We start from the raw sequence: 16,945 nt of genomic DNA on the forward strand, positions 1-16,945 counted from the left end.
TCAGGAGACTCAAAAACGTCAAGCACACGTCGCGTTTCGAACCCGGACTTTTGCAACCGGGACGTGCGCTCTCACCCCATGTCACATGGAGTCCAACGCTCTACCGACCGAGCTACCGGAACGGACATTTACCTTGGGGTTTCGCCTCGTGACATTCACAGACGTCAGACACATACACTTTGGTCGAACTTTAGCCGAAACACTGAGCAAGCTGCGCAGGGCCGGATAGGTGCTCGTAGCGTTGACGTTGGGTAACCTTGAGCTGAATGCGATCAGCGATCTGTCGTGAGTTCGAGCCCCACTCCCGGGTATGGTTTTATCTAGACACGAACCAAAACCTTTCCTTCTACTGCAACACAGATAAGCACGATGGCATCTTTCCCCAATATCCTCTCCAAAAGTCAAAATTATGGGTTATAAATTTTGAGCTAAGTTTCATTTTTTTAAGAAAATATTTTTGGTAATTTGTCTGGAGCCATTTCAACTCTTTTTTCTTTTCTGATTCTTTTCGACCTGATAAAACCCACCAAAACTGAACGTGCCAAATGAAAAATATCTAACTCAAATAACAGTTCAGAAAAGCCTCATCATGCATCATGAAAAGCATCATGCAACTATCGACTGAATAGTCGCATGCTGTGAATACGTCCTAGATTTCAATTGTCATTGTCCAACATTTAGGCTGAAACAGGGAACTAACGCTGCCTCTGGCTTGCCCGTTTGTTTGAGATAATTATTCCCTTCAGTCGCATTTTTGCCGGCTCCACATGAACAGGATACCACCATACCGGAGTGAACGCACCCGCAACCATCATCCCCTCCCCTCAGCCTCGGCGCAGTGGCGGGCGGCCCTGGGCGGCCCACTCCCGGCGCTACGCACGCCCCATGCGCCGTGATACCGCTTCACTCCCCCTCCCTCCTTCCCCCACAATGACCGGTGACCTCACTTCCCTCGGGATTTGGACTCGCCCTACCCCGACCGTAGCGCCACGTGGTGGCTCTGGAGATCTTAAATAGACCCACTGTACGTATGTATGTATGCATGTATGTATGTAACGCGTCAGTCACGCTTGGCAGGCTATTGCTCCGGAACGGTGCGGGCTACAGGGGTGAAATTTTGGGCGCAAGTCGGACGCGTGCATCTGTTTGTCGTATTAAATTTTGGTGGGGGTGCGCTCGCCGGTTTGCACGTGGCGGGCGCATCTTTGCGGCATTTTGGGCCGCGGCCGGTTTCGAGCAGACGGCACGCGCCTTAGGCTCAGTTTCTTCGCTTTCAAAACTGAGCAAAATCAGAGCCGGCAGGTCACTGACCTTTGGCAATGAATACCGGAACAGGGCACCGCCGGCCAGGAGGAGACGCCAAATTTATTCTGGCCATAACTCGGCCGCTACTGGACCGATTTTATTGAAACTTGATTTATTACGCTGCGCGTAATGCTGTCCCTCTAGTTTACATATATAAAAATCAAAATGTCTGTACGTATGTATGTAACGCGTCAGTCACGCTTTAAGGGCTGTTGCTGTGGAACGGTGCGGGCTACGGGGGTGAAATTTTGGACTTAAGTCGGTCGCGTGCATCTGTTTGTCGTATCAACTTTTCGTGGGGGTGGGTTCGGCGGTGTGCACGTGGCGGGCGCATCTTTGCGGGATTTTGGCCGCGGCCGGCTTCGAGCAGACGGCACGTGCCTTAGGCTCAGATTGTTCGCTGCGAAAATGAGGGAAATCAGAGCCGGAAGGTCACTGACCTTTGGCAATGAATACCGGAACAGGGCACCGCCCGCCAAGAGGAGTCGCCAAATTTATTCTGGCCATAACTCGGCCGCTACTGGGCCGATTTGAATGAAAATTGATTCATTACGCTGCGCGTAATGCTGTCCCTCTAGTTTACATATATAAAAATCAAAACGTCCGTAGGTATGTATGTGACGCGTCCGTCACGCTTGGCGGGCTATTGTTCCGGAACGGTGTGAGCTGCGGGGGTGAAATTTTGAACGCAAGTCGGACGCGTGCATCTGTTTGTCGTATCAACTTTTCGAGGGGGTGCGTGCAGCGGTGTTCACGTGGCGGGTGCATCTTTGCGGGATTTTGGGCCGCGGCCGGCGCCGAGCGGAGAGCACGTGCCGTAGGCTCAGTTTCTTCGCTTGCAAAACTGAGCGAAATCAGAGCCGGAAGGTCACTGACATTTGGCAATGAATACCGGAACAGAGCACCGCCGGCCAGGAGGAGACGCCAAATTTATTCTGACCATAACTCGGCCGCTACTGGGCCGATTTTAATGACAATTGATTTATTACGCTGCGCGTAATGCTGTCCCTCTTTACGCTGCGCGTAATGCTGTCCCTCTAGTTTACATATATAAAAATCAAAATGTCCGTATGTATGTAACGCGTCCGTCACGCTTGGCGGGCTATTGCTGTGGAACTGTGCGAGCTACGGGGATGGAATTTTGGGCGCAAGTCAGACGCGTGCATCTGTTTGTTGTATTAAATTTTGGTGGGGGTGCGCTCAGCGGTTTGCACGTGGCGGGCGCATCTTTGCGGGATTTTGGGCCGCGGCCGTCGCCGATCAGAGAGCACGCGCCTTAGGCTCAGTTTCTTCGTTTGCAAAACTGAGCGATATCAGAGCCGGCAGGTCACTGACCCTTGGCAATGAATACCGGAACAGAGCACCGCCGGCCAAGAGGAGTCACCAAATTTATTCTGGCAATAATTCACATATATAAAAATCAAAACGTCCGTATGTATGTATGTATGTATGTGACGCGTCAGTCACGCTTGGCGGGCTATTGCTCCGGAACGGTGCGGGCTACGGGGGTGAAATTTTGAACTTAAGTCAGACGCGTGCATCTGTTTGTTGTATTAAATTTTGGTGGGGGTGCGCTCGCCGGTTTGCACGTGGCGGGCGCATCTTTGCGGGATTTTGGGCCGCGGCCGGCGCCGATCAGAGAGCACGCGCATTATCCTCAGTTTCTTCGCTTGCAAAACTGAGCGAAATCAGAGCCGGAAGGTCACTGACCTTTGGCAATGAATACCGGAACAGAGCACCGCCGGCCAGGAGGAGACGCCAAATTTATTCTGGCCATAACTCGGCCGCTACTGGGCCGATTTTAATGAAAATTGATTTATTACGCTGCGCGTAATGCTGTCCCTCTAGTTAACATATATAAAAATCAAAATGTCTGTATGAAACGCGTCAGTCACGCTTGACGAGCTATTGCTGTGGAACTGTACGAGCTACGGGGGTGAAACTTTCGCGCCGAGTCGGACGCGTGCATCTGTTTGTTGTATTAAATTTTGGAAGAGGTGCGCTTGGCGGTTTGCACGTGGCGGGCGCATCTTTGCGGGATTTTGGGCCGCGGCCGTCGCCGATCAGAGAGCACGGATTCCAGGACAAAAAGTCAAAAGACAAAATGTCAAAAGACAAAAAGTCAAATGCAAAAAGTCAAAATGGATAAAAGTCAAATGGAAAAAAAGCCAAATGGATAAAAGTCAAAACGGATAAAAGTCAAAAGACAAAAAGTCAAATGGCAAAAAGTCAAAACGTCCAAAAGTCAAAAATGCAAAAAGTCAAATGGCAAAAAGTCAAAATGGCGAAAAGTCAAAAACGCAAAAAGTCAAAAGCAAAAAGTCAAATGGCGAAAAGTCAAAATGGCAAAAAGTCAAAAACGCAAAAAGTCAAAAGCAAAAAGTCAAATGGCAAAAAGTCAAAATGGCGAAAGTCAAAAACGAAAAAGTCAAAAGCAAAAAGTCAAATGGCAAAAAGTCAAAATGGCGAAAAGTCAAAAACGCAAAAAGTCAAAAGCAAAAAGTCAAATGGCAAGAAGTCAAAAACGCGAAAAGTCAAAAAGTCAAATGGCAAAAAGTCAAAACGTCCAAAAGTCAAAAATGCAAAAGTCAAAAAGACAAAAAGTGAAAAAACGGCAAAAAAGTCAAAATGATAAAAATCAAATGGAAAAAGTCAAATAATCGGTCCAGCCGTTGTGCGGTTATTGAGGATAATAGTTTTCGGGTGTGTGCAAAGTACCCCAAGTTTAGCACGCGCCACGTGCCAAGATCGACACTCAGACAACATGGTGTCCATGCCATACAACTTTTACATCCAAGTGGTATTCAGCAAAGAAGACCGCTTGTCGATGTGGCATGCGGTTCTTGAGTTATAAGGGTTTGAAGAGCGTGATGGGGTCGTGTCGGGTCGGGTCGTGTCGGGCCGGGTCGCGCATACTCAGATTTTTGCCTTAAACACGAAAGAACTCGCTCGCTCGCTGCGCTCGCTCGCTCGTAATTCCCTATGGCGTTGCATGGAAAGAAATGAGTTCAAACTGCCTCGAGCCCCTCCAACATTGAGAAAGTTCCAGCGCCAGTGCTCCCACATGTAATAATAACCTGTGAATCATTTTCATTTTATTACTTAATAGATTCGTTCATTAAAATATGTTCATTTCTTTTAACCAAATTTCTATAAACCCAGCGCGTTGGATGCTGGACCAATCAGCGATGACCGTACAGAGACCAGAGAGCGTGAGTGGACGGAGGGGACCGCGTCCAGTCTATCGGGCACGTTTAAACTTTCAGATAAAACTTTGCCATAGCACTGGAATTGCACGATGGGGCAGTGGTGACCCGGGAACGTTTGAAAAGTTGATGGGGTAGGTTGAAAGTTGAGGGGACAAAAATTGCAACTCAAAATTTTGAAATTATCTCGTCTTTTGTATTTTTCACTTTAAGTCCATTGACGTCATTTAAGCGTTAATCACATGGTATTTTTTTATTTTAAGGTTTTGGCTTTTCACCAGTGCCTCCTCTCAGGGGCGACACTTTCCGAAAATTATTGGTAGGGCTCTAATGTAAATTTTTGCCAATTCAAAGCGATTCTTTCCACGCAACGCCATAGGCATAATGTTAAATTTCCAAAATTATTGGTAGGGCTCGGGCCCTACCATGCCTATACAAAACGACACCCATGCCTCCTCTAACATGTTAACTGCGGGAGCTGCAGCCCCCGCAGTCATTCTCCAAACTGGTCACTGAGGGGTACCTTAGTCATTTTTAGTCTTAGACGTTTTTGGTAGGGGTTACCTTAGTCATTGCCCGTGATCGGGCCCCCCAGTCAAAACTGCTTAGAGGAGGCACTGCTTTTCACCCTCTCCCATGGGGGAGGGGCTGCCGCCGCCCGGTGCTCCGCGCACCACGGACGCCACGCGAGCGCTGCTGGCGCGGCGGCGCGCACTGCTCGGCCCGCGCGCCGAGTATACGGTGGTGAACCGGCAGTGTCGAGCGGCCATCAGACGTGACCACGCGGCATATGTACTATGCTGACCAGCTGCGTGAGGCAGGACCGGCGAGGATGTGGACAGTGCTGCGGCCGGTGATCGGGGCGGGGAAGAGTGCCACTGCTGCTGCGCCAGCGTGCACGCCGGAAGCGCTCAACGCGTATTATGTGAGCGTGGGCCCCACCACCGCAGCCAGCGTCCCTGCCCCGCTGCTGCGGACCCCGGTACCTGTCAGAATCCCTCGCGTAGGTACTCACATGTTCCTTACAATTTCAGTGGGTAGGGTACGTTGCGCTGTATAATATTTTTCAAAAGATGAAAAGATCGATGCTTCGACTTTTATCCTTTTGACTTTTTATTTCAGACTTTGACTTCGACTTTTCTATTTTATACTTTTTTCATTTTTTGACTTTTTGTCTTTTGACTTTTACCCGTTTTGACTTTTTGCTTTTGACTTTTTGTCTTTTGACTTTATTCCGTTTTGACTTTTTTGTCTTTTGACTTTTACTCGTTTTGACTTTTTGTCTTTTGACTTTTTTCCGTTTTGACTTTTATCCTTTTGACTTTTTGCATTTTTGACTTTTTGTCTTTTGACTTTTACACGTTTTGACTTTTTGCTTTTGACTTTTTGTCTTTTGACTTTTTTCCGTTTTGACTTTTATCCTTTTGACTTTTTCATTTTTGACTTTTTGCATTTTTGTCTTTTTGTCATTTGACTTTTTGCGTTTTTGACTTTTGCACATTTTGACTTTTTGCTTTTGACTTTTTGTCTTTTGACTTTTATCCGTTTTGACTTTTATCTTTTTGACTTTTATCCCGTTTGACTTTTTGCATTTGACTTTTTGTCTTTTGACTATTTGTCTTTTGACTTTATTCCTTTTGACTTTTTGTCCGGTTACCGAGAGCACGCGCATTATCCTAAGTTTCTTCGCTTGCAAAACTGAGGGAAATCAGAGCCGGAAGGTCACTGACCTTTGGCAACGAATACCGGAACAGGGCACCGCCGGCCAAGAGGAGACAACAAATTTATTCTGGCAATAACTCGGCCGCTACTGGGCCGATTTTAATGAAAATTGATTCATTACGCTGCGCGTAATGTTGGACACCTAGTTACATATATAAAAATCAAAATGTCTGTATGTATGTAACGCGTCAGACGTCAGTTCCCTTTGGCGGGCTGTTGCGCAGCGACGGTGCGGGCTGCGGAGTTGAAACTTTGGCGCCGAGTCGGGCGCGTGCAACCATTTGTCGTATTAAATTTTGGTGGGGGTGGGCTTGGCGGTTTGCACGTGGCGGGCGCATCTTTGCGGCATTTTGGGTCGCGGCCGACGCCGATCAGAGAGCACGCGCCTTAGGCTCATTTTCTTCGCTTGCAAAACTGAGCGAAATCAGAGCCGGCAGGTCATTGACCTTTGGCAATGAACACCGGCGCAGGGCACCGCCGACCAAGAGGAGTCGCCAAATTTATTCTCGCAATAACTCGGCCGCTACTGGGCCGATTTGAATGACAATTGTTTTATTACGCTGCGCGTAATGCTGGACAACTAGTTTACATACTAGGGTTACCCGCGTGCTCCGCAACGCGAAGGGGGGATTTTTTGACCCGTGGGTATTGGGTTGGTCTGTGTCGATTTGGTTGGTAGATATCCATTTCGTTCGATTGCTTTGGACGGCCAAGCATTTTGTAAGAAAACAAAAAGATGCATCGCATCGAGGTGCCCGTGTCGTATTATCATGCGTTCTACTTTAGAATGATTCGAAAACTGGCGTGAAGTCTTTTGAGGGCCATCGATGAATTTCGCTAAAAATGGCTATGTAATGGTTTGGAACATTTACATTTTTAAGGATACTGTTGCTAATCATGCAAAAATGAAGAGTGAATATTGGACAGAATTGAATGCTCTATCCAATGGTACCATATTCAATTGCCAAAGGTATCAGGTTATGCAGCAAACCCCGTGTGATTAATAAAGTGGCACAAAATTGACAAACACCATTTTCTCCTGTGATTTGCACCACCTTGATTTGGATCAATCAGCTTTTCACAATTTTTATCTGAGAGGCGGTACCTTTCTCTTGCGAATAGGCGTTGATTCAACTCGCTCCATTTAACGGTCACCTAAAAATAAAATTAATTCCAAAATCCCTCAAAAAACGCAATTTTTCAAATAAAAGTGCCCTCTCCGGTGCACGTGGCGCGTGCTATCCTCTGCATTGCACACCATTCAATAGCCCGTTCAATTCTGTACACGATGCTGTTTTCCCCGTGCCGGTCGGACCCCTGGTCACCAAGATATTGCACCGGGGCCGGAACCGTGTCGGCCAAAATTAGCCGTTTTCGCCCGATTTCGCAAGCCCATTTATACATGTAAAGTCTATGACGCGAATTTGCACTTTTTGAGCACGCGCCACGCGCTCCCTATCAATCCGATCAAGAAAAGACCCCTCAAAGGCACGTCGCGCATCCTTGATCTATAAGTTGTGCAAATTTCAGGGCGCTAGGTGCAACGGCCTGGCCTGTAGTCCACGCAAAGCACCACCAAGTTGGGACCTCGGTAACGGACAGACGCACCCTCCTCAAATAGTAATATTTACATATATAAAAATCAAAATGTCCGTATGTATGTATGTATGTATGTATGTATGTATGTGACGCGTCAGTCACGCTTGGCGGGCTATTGCTCTGGAACGACACACTCAAACCCGACAAGGCCGATGTTCATCGCTACCTGCAGATGATCAGCGCCATGGACATGAAGCAGCTGGTCAGCTGTCCAACTCGACCGGCTAGCGGAAGTCTGATCGACCACGTCCTAGTGCGGCAATCTGATGACATCACGGCGACCAGAGTGGAGCCGTGCAGCTGGTCGGATCACGATCTGGTGATCGCTGAGACCACCCTCCAGCGGGAGCGCCGCCGTCCCGCGGAGGTCACCATCAGGTCCACGCGAGACCTGGTGCCGGACGCTCTCTGTTTGGAGCTGCTAGTATCCGACTGGTCGGCCGTGTACAGCGCCACTGATCCTGCCGACAAGTGGAAGGCATGGCTGGCGGTGTGGTCGCCGGTCATTGACCGACACATGCCTGAGAAGAAGATCAGACCGAGACACTCGCCGGCGCCATGGATCACCGAAAACGACGAGCTGCAGACCATGATGAGAGAGCGTGACTTGGCCGACGCTGAGAGACGTGCTCAGCCGGCTGACGAGCAAGCGGCCCAGCGGTACAGACTGTCGGAACCGAGTGAAGAGCGCCCAGATCAGCGCCAAGTCAGACTTCTTTCTGACATCTTACCGCCGGTCGCGCCGTACCACGTGGAAGGACATCAGACGCTTCCTCATCTCACCTAGAGCCGGAGCGTCTTCTGCGTCTTCATCTCCGAGTGGCCCTCGCTGGGCTGACAGACTAAACGAGTACTTCGCGTCGGTCGGCCCGAGCGTGGCCGCCGCGCTGGAGGAGGCGCAGCGCGTGACCGAGCCGCTGCCGCCGCGGCCGCCTCGCGTGGTCAGCGGCGCTTTCCGCGTCCACCCCGTGACACTGTCAGAGCTGTCAGCTGCCGTGAAACGTATGTCAGCGTCTAATGCGAGTGGTGGTGACGGTATCACGATAGGTATGCTGCGCATGACTTTCCCAGTGATAGGCCCGCATCTGTTAAAGGTCATTAACTCGTCGCTGGTGTCTGGAAAGTTACCCGCCGACTGGAAAGTGGCTCATGTCATACCGTTGCATAAGTCTGGCTCGATGGATGACCCGTCTAACTATCGTCCGCTGTCGCTCCTGTCAACTGTTGCTAAGGTCGCTGAGAGTGTTGTTTGCGGTCAGCTGATGACTTACCTGCTCACGCACAATATTCTCTCCGAGGAGCAGCACGGCTTCCGGCCCGGCCGATCCACGGAGTCGGCGATGCTGGATACTGTCAGTTTTCTCATGGATGGTCTGGATGACGGTCTCATCGGTTCTCTCACGACCGCCGACACTAGCAAGGCTTTTGACAGTGTCCAGCATCCCCGGCTCCTGGAAAAGCTGGGCTGGTACGGCATTAGCGCACACTGGTTCCGTGACTGGCTGAGTGACAGGTGCCAGATGGTGCGGGGTGGTGAGGAGGTGAAGCCAATCACCCACGGCGTGATACAGGGATCACTTTTGGGACCGATCTTATTTTTGCTATTTTCAAACGATCTTGCGTCCTATGTCGACTCCAAAATAGTGATGTACGCCGATGACGTTCAGTTTTTACATCTAGCATCACCGAAGCGAATTTTAGAGCTGAAGACAGATACCGAATGTACTTTAGACATTGCGAGTCATTGGTTTGTTCAAAACTGCCTAAAAATCAACCCCAAAAAGACCGAACTGTTAGTTGTAAAATCACGTAGGAGGCAGCTTGACTTTGATTTTAATGTACAGTTTGGAGATGATGTTATTCAAACTTCCGCTAGCATTAAGGTATTGGGTGTAATTGTCGACTCTGGCTTGACCTTTGAGCCACATGTGACGGAGGTGATTCGCCGATGCTACGCCACATTAGGAGGACTGTGTAAATCTTCGCGATGCTTACCGAAAGAAGTGAAGAAACTGATCGTTGAGATGCTGATCTTCCCTCACATCCGCTACTGTTTGTCGGTCTGGTCGGGCTGTGGCGTTGTTCAGCGTCGCCGCGTGCAGCGAGTTATTAATCACTGCGCACAGGTGGTTATGGGAGCACGCCGCTCAGCACACGTGACTCCGCTGTTGGAGGAGCTCGGGTGGCCCCAGATAGACGAGCTTGTGGCGGAGAGTGACTGCGGTGTTGTTCACTACTTGGTTAACAATACCAGTGCGCCGAGGTGTCTCTCGGAGCGGCTCGAGCGCCGCAGTGACGTCTCTAGTAGGGAGACTCGTGCCACTGAGAGCGACCTGCTCCAGCTGCCGAAACCCCGCACCGAGCAGGCGCGGCGGTTCTTCCGGTACCGCGCCGTTGCACGCTGGAACTCACTGGCCCTGGATGTGCGTGACAGTAAAACGTCTGCTGGGTGTCGCAGGCGCTTTAGGAGGGCGCTTTAGGCTCTTATAATGTGTGATACCACGTCATACGTGCTGTACTTTTTTTCCTTTAACATCTTTACCATTCAGCGTATATGTATTTATGTATTGACACTTGGACAGAATAGCCGTGAATACGGAGTTCCAAACGAAATAAATGATGATGATGATGATAACGGTGCGGGCTACGGAGGTGAAATTTTTGCGCCGAGTCGGACGCGTGCATCTGTTTGTTGTATTAAATTTTGGTGGGGGTGCGCTCGCCGGTTTGCACGTGGCGGGCGCATCTTTGCGGGATTTTGGGCCGCGGCCGGCGCCGATCAGAGAGCACGCGCATTATCCTCAGTTTCTTCGCTTGCAAAACTGAGCGAAATCAGAGCCGGAAGGTCACTGACCTTTGGCAATGAATACCGGAACAGAGCACCGCCGGCCAGGAGGAGACGCCAAATTTATTCTGGCCATAACTCGGCCGCTACTGGGCCGATTGCAATGAAACTTGATTTGTTACGCTGCGCGTAATGCTCGGCACCTAGTATAGATATAAAAATCAAAATGTCCATATGTATGTATGTATGTATGTATGTGACGCGTCAGTCACGCTTGGCGGGCTATTGCTCTGGAACGGTGCGGGCTACGGGGGTGAAATTTTCGACGTAAGTCGGACGCGTGCATCTGTTTGTTGTATTAAATTTTGGAGGGGGTGCATGCAGCGGTGTGCACGTGACGGGCGCATCTTTGCAGCATTTTGGGCCGCGGCCGGCGCCGAGCAGACGGCACGCGCCTTAGGCTCAGTTTCTTCGCTTGCAAAACTGGATGAAATCAGAGCCGGAAGGTCACTGACCTTTGGCAATGAATACCGGAACAGAGCACCGCCGGCCAAGAGGAGACGCCAAAAAAAAACGCTGGTGACCTTTGGTGACGTCACATGACCTTACATCTGCCCAACAGCAAAACAGACCTCAAGGTAGTGAGCATGACCTTGACCTTCACCTTTAATTTTGAGCACATTTTCGGAATTCTCAGATTTTCTTCTTTCGTTTCACACTCAATTTTGCCGGTTTTATGCATCCTGCCGTCCTCTAGAACGCTTACTTTCAGATCACTACACATGTGTCGGTTTTTGCCTTTGACGTTGACCTCTGACCTTAAAAATTGACCTGAGGTCAAAAGTTTTGGATGCTTCAGAATCGTATTGTAAGGACCTGTCGTTTGGTATCGCTTTTGCTTCCGTAGCTCCCTTATTTACGGAGTTAGACAGGGGGGGCGAAAACGCTCCCCCCGGGCTGCGGTGATTGGAATTACCCCCGGGCCCGGCCGGGTTAACCCTCACCCGATCAAATAAACTGTTAGGCGTTGGCAGCACCGAATCAGTATGATCTTTGAGTGCCTTTTTTCACAAGCAGTTACACAAAAATAGAAAAAAGGAAACTCACCTGCTGCACCGAAGATGTGAAAATGTCAGGAGTATCAGTTGACATGTACTGTCCCAGAAAAACCGCTAGCTCAATGGCTTCGAAGGGGGCGATACAGTCGGCAGACGTCAGCACGTAACGGTCGTTGATCAGCGAGCCGCCACAGAGTGGCGGGGTAGGTCCGGCGTGCTTCCCACTCCTGTCGTGAGTGAACACTATAGCCGCCTGTGGAACACAGATGTTTCAGAAAAGGTCCCGCCCGCCGGCGGGCCGTTCTCTCTACTCACACATCAATTACAATAACAGAAATATCAACTGTCACTTTGGGATTGTATGCCGCTGTCACGATTACGAACAGATAACGACTTGGCAGCATAGGCTGTTCTAAGGTGCTGGTGGTAGGGGCTAACTCCAGTTTATGGTAACCAATTATAGCTATCTTCGTGGTTATTTGAATGAGCTACACGGGGGCATGGGGGTTATTGGCCCGTCGCCGTTATGCCTGGTTCACTGGCGGTCGCAGCCGTTAGCTAAAGAGGGGGGGGGGGCAAAGTCACACTCGCGGAACATAGCATTCAACCGTCAACCGGGGGAGGGGTTAATCGGCTAATTTTCTACGTGTGTAGCAAAATCGACGCCACAAAGTGCCGCACAGTTGGCATCTCTTATGCTACATCCATCTCATTCTTGCGTACAATTTTTGAACTCAGTTTAAGCAAAAGTAATCACTTCCATTTACCGTCCCACGGTGTGCTCACCGGTCAGGTCGCTGCACCATGCACTGAAAACAGTTAAACCCTCGCCCTGGCAGGGCATATTTCATAACATGGCCTGGCGGGGGGGGGGGGGGTCGATGCGAACGCCCCCACGTGATTGGCTCCTATGACACCTAGAAACACCAAATTTAGTAGGTAGGTGGGACCCTTGGAGTTCTCGCCCCTGTGCAAATTTGGTTCCTCTAGGTCATTATTTAGGGGGGTTTTGGGGGGTATAAATGTAAAACTTTCACTAAAAACAGGTCAAAAGTTTTTCGCTTATAACTTTTGATCTAATTAAGATAGAGCAAAAAAGCACCAGTGAACTCAGCACGTCAAGGCGCGTCGAATGATATACTTTATTGCTTGCTTAAAGGAACCATCCCACCTTCTAAAATGTTGTTAAAACCAGTTAAATTGTGCCCGACTTTATAGACTGGATGACCAGGATCACGGTTCTGGCATTTATTTTTCATTAAACATCTTAGGCTTCCCATATTCCAAACACAAACTTTCAAATATGTGATGTCACAGCCCAAAATTACCTCCTTCCCCAGGCCACATTACTGTCATAAAGCTGATTCTTTTTACTCTGTAGACACCACAAAAAAGTTCAGACCAAGTTTTAAGCATTTTTCAACGAACAAACCCATTTAAATCAGAATGACTAAACGAGGTGACGTCACACTAACGGTCGCTCCATGTTGAAGATAGGGCCTTGCGCAAGGCCCATTTTCAAATGAAGGGAACGAATTTCTTCAACACCAAGAGGCCGCGGGGGTTGCAACCTAGATAGATAGTGGTTTCTCAACCTAGCCGCAAACTTGGCTATCTCAACTCAAACCCCATGTTAAAGGTGGGATAGTCCCTTTAAGTGTACTTAACCGCGCCGGGCTGGAGGGTGTTTGAACACCCCCCTGCGGTTTTTCGCAGATATCTCAAAAACGGCGGCGCTTCGTTTTTGGCACACCTGTTTGTGCATCTTTTTCGCACAAGTTGAGAAAATTTCAGACCAAGGTCACCTTAGGTCAGGTCACCAGGTGACGCCAAGTGACCTCACCTCAGAAAAAATAAGAATGCTCGTCATAGCTACACCGATTGATCGATTGTCTTGAAACTCTCAGCGATTGATTAGAGCAACATTATCTATAAAATGTGTATCTCGGAATTATGATATCTGTGCCCTAAGGTCAGGTCAATTTTGCGACCTCTCCATTATAAGTCAATGGGAGAAAATTGAAAAGCGTCTGTTTTGCACGAACGCTACTCTAGACACTCTCAAACATCGAGATGTAGGTGAAATTAACTTTAAATGTCAACTGTGACCCCTGATTATGTCCGCGAGGTCATCTCAGGTCACGAACAGAATCTAACAGTTTTTCGCTAATAACTTCTGATAGAGGCGTTCTAGAGCGCTGGAAACACCTTAGATGTGTTCGGCTCGACGTTGCGGATCGACTGATATGCAACATGACCTTTTCCGGTCAGGTCATGACCTTGACCTGAGACCAAATTTTCAAGATGACCTTTCAAGGTCAAATTATAGTTCATTCGACGCGTCTCGACGAGAGGAACACGACGCTGGCAAAAGTATTGTCATGGCTCTTTTGAGTCAAAAGTTATTGCCGAAAAAAACACTTTTCGTGAAAACGGCTATTTTTGGAACTTTTGCCCTCTGGAGGCTAAACCGTTGACCTGAGGTCAAATCTGAGAACATTTGTATATTGATAGAGACAAGTAGAAAAACACGGAACAAATAGTTCATGGACGCGTTTCGATTATTAAATCTTCATCAGCATGACATAATCACAGAGAAAACAAAATATTTATATCTTGTTTTCTCTGTGATTATGTCATGCTGATGAAGATTTAAAGGGACCATCCCACCTTAACATAAGTTTTGAGTTGAGATAGCCAAGTTTGCGGCCAGGCTCAGAAACCACCATTTATCCTGGTCGCAACCCCCGCAGCTTTATGGTGTTCAAGAAATTTCTTCCCTTTACTTGCAGGGTGGGACCAGCTTAGTCCCTATCTCTTAACCATTAGCGGTTTGTTGATGACGTCAGCAGTCATTTCAACGCCCGCCATTCCTTGAACCCGAGTTTTGCTGACCTTGAGCTCCCTTTTTTATCAACGTGAAATCCGTCGTCGGCGCTGAGAAAGCCTATGCTTTTCATTTTAATTTGAATATTAGAAGATACCCACCACTGGAACTTGGACTGATATTATACCAAGGCCGAAGATGATCAAGCTGCCTGCTATATCTGGAGCTTGGTGTTCAACTTCAACATGGAATGAAAAACAAAATATCAAAGCAAACTGGATATGGTACTGCAAGTTTAAGTCCAAAGAAATTTGAAGAGCTGACAATTGACATTAATTCTTTTCCCGCAAGTTTTCCATAGGAGATCACACCATGAAGAAATATTTTTGATGTTAACAGTTGAAAGGGGATTGATCTTCCAGTTTTGACGAAAGATGCTGCTGACTGTCTTAGGAAAAGGATGTCGGCATGAGGTGCAATTGTGCTTGTGAAGTGGTTATAACTGGTCTTTTCACAGTGTTAAATTAAATGTGCCATTGCAGCCAAGTGTGTTATCATGTAAGGTAAAATCAAAACTACAATGTTGGTTTTACGAGCATTGAGAAGGCTGGTAGGTAACACCTGCCTGTGCTCGTAAATCATGCTGCCAAAGTATTCTAAATTAATTTTATCATACACTTTTGTTGTCCAGAATGGTTGCACTATTGTTTGGTATCATATTATTCCATGTACATATGGTAGTGTTAAGTCCGACCAACATGTTACCAGATTTGAAGCTGTTACGTTACCTAAGTACCTACCTGTTTTTTTGCTGGCGTGGTGAATGTCACCTGGATTTTGTTTTGAGGTGCAGACCTAGTAACTCTGACTACATGGGTTTGAAGCTATTATCTATTCTGTTTTTACTGGCCTGGTGAATGGCGACTGATGTTGTCCGTGGATGGCACTGAACCAAATTTTGAGTGTCAACTGCCATGTACAGTGTTTTAATACAATGCTGAGGGCTGAAAGTTGTCTTGTTTAGAGTGGTGAAAGTTCAGGATATGCCAGCCACCATGGTGGGTCAGAGTTAATGTGTTGCAGTCAGTTCGGCTTCGGCAAGCACACGGATGGGCATACGCATCAAGACCTGCTCTGCCATACTTTCAGCCAATTTTACCTAGGCAAGTCTTTTCTTTTTTCTGCCAAAAGCTATGACATTGTGAATTTCAGTGCTGTGGCCTGTGTGTAGCTTTCAGGAAAGCAATTCTAAATAAAGCTCTGATAAAGTGCATGAAATCAGCAATGCAGCCCTCTATTACATTTTCTACAACATCTTACTTGTTCCTTGCATGGAGAGAAAAATGCAATGTTATGAATTCGTTTATTCACATAATTTGACAAGCATGCAGTTACCTGCTACTATCACTGCACAAAACAGAGCAGAAAACATCAGTTGATCAAACACAAGACACAACAGAAGTTTACAACATAGGCCTGCCGAACCTGCTTCCTCCCACCACAGTTGATGCCATTTCCTAGCCTGGCTTGATGTGAGCACTGAATAGCTGCTTTGTCTAATTACAGCTCACTACCATTCAACTTAAACTACTCTCTTTAAAGTAAGAGTGAGAGCGTTCAGTGTTCATAGCAGCTCGACAGACGACAGACAACAAACATCTTGACAAACCAACCAGTATTTGATTTGGCTAATGATTTATGTGCCTGTTGTATCATGGCCAAACTACTTTAACAGCAATAATCCCTGTTTCATCTTGATCTTGCTTTTAATTCCATTTGAACTCAGATCTTGAAACAATCATCTGAAGTGATATCAGATACTGGCTTCTGTTTCTCTTGAAAGCAAGTTAAAACAACAATGATAAACTAAGGCAGGAGATGTGAGTTGTGGCAGTAGATTTTTGATTCAACATATGTCAACCTTATATTGCTTGAGACCTCTGTGACAGACAAACAAATATTTATAGTTTTTTGATAGTTTGGATTCTTGGCTTGATTTAGCAGATCAGCTGTGAACCTTGACTTTGAAATCACATAAATGTCATGGTACCCGAACGAATCCTCGCATGACATTTCTTCGTCCGCATTTCTTCGTCTACAAATCTTCGTCGGTGCATTTATTTGTCCATCAATGCTTACTCTTGCATATATTTGCGTTGAAGAAGAAATGCGAGCCGATTTTCATATACCCTGATGCGAGACAAAGTAATGCGATACGAATAAATGCCCTGACGAAGATTTGCAGACGAAGAATTGCGATACGAAAAAATGCCATAAGAAGAATTGTACTGGAATCCTTTGTTGGCCATCATATATTGACCTTGATAAGATAAACAGTGAGATAAACGCATCATTCGCGCAATATTTGTCGCACTTTGATACCAAATTATTGCTTCCAAATGCCGACGTAAAGAAAACCTTTATGTGACGTCATAGAAACAGC

General features: G+C 47.5%; 1 protein-coding gene across 1 annotated transcript in view; it reads right to left on the reverse strand.

The window, feature by feature from the left end:
* LOC122380285 (trypsin-7-like) overlaps positions 1–16,945 on the reverse strand; it is a 65,968-nt gene that overhangs the window by 25,510 nt on the left and 23,513 nt on the right. The window contains exon 3 of the mRNA XM_043363324.1: positions 11,725–11,928. Within this exon, the coding sequence (XP_043219259.1) occupies positions 11,725–11,928 (204 nt within the window). The remainder of the gene's footprint in view (positions 1–11,724; positions 11,929–16,945) is intronic.

This window comes from Amphibalanus amphitrite, unplaced genomic scaffold (assembly GCF_019059575.1).
Source record: "Amphibalanus amphitrite isolate SeventyFive unplaced genomic scaffold, NRLGWU_Aamphi_draft 000094F_arrow, whole genome shotgun sequence".
Classification (NCBI taxonomy): domain Eukaryota; kingdom Metazoa; phylum Arthropoda; class Thecostraca; order Balanomorpha; family Balanidae; genus Amphibalanus; species Amphibalanus amphitrite.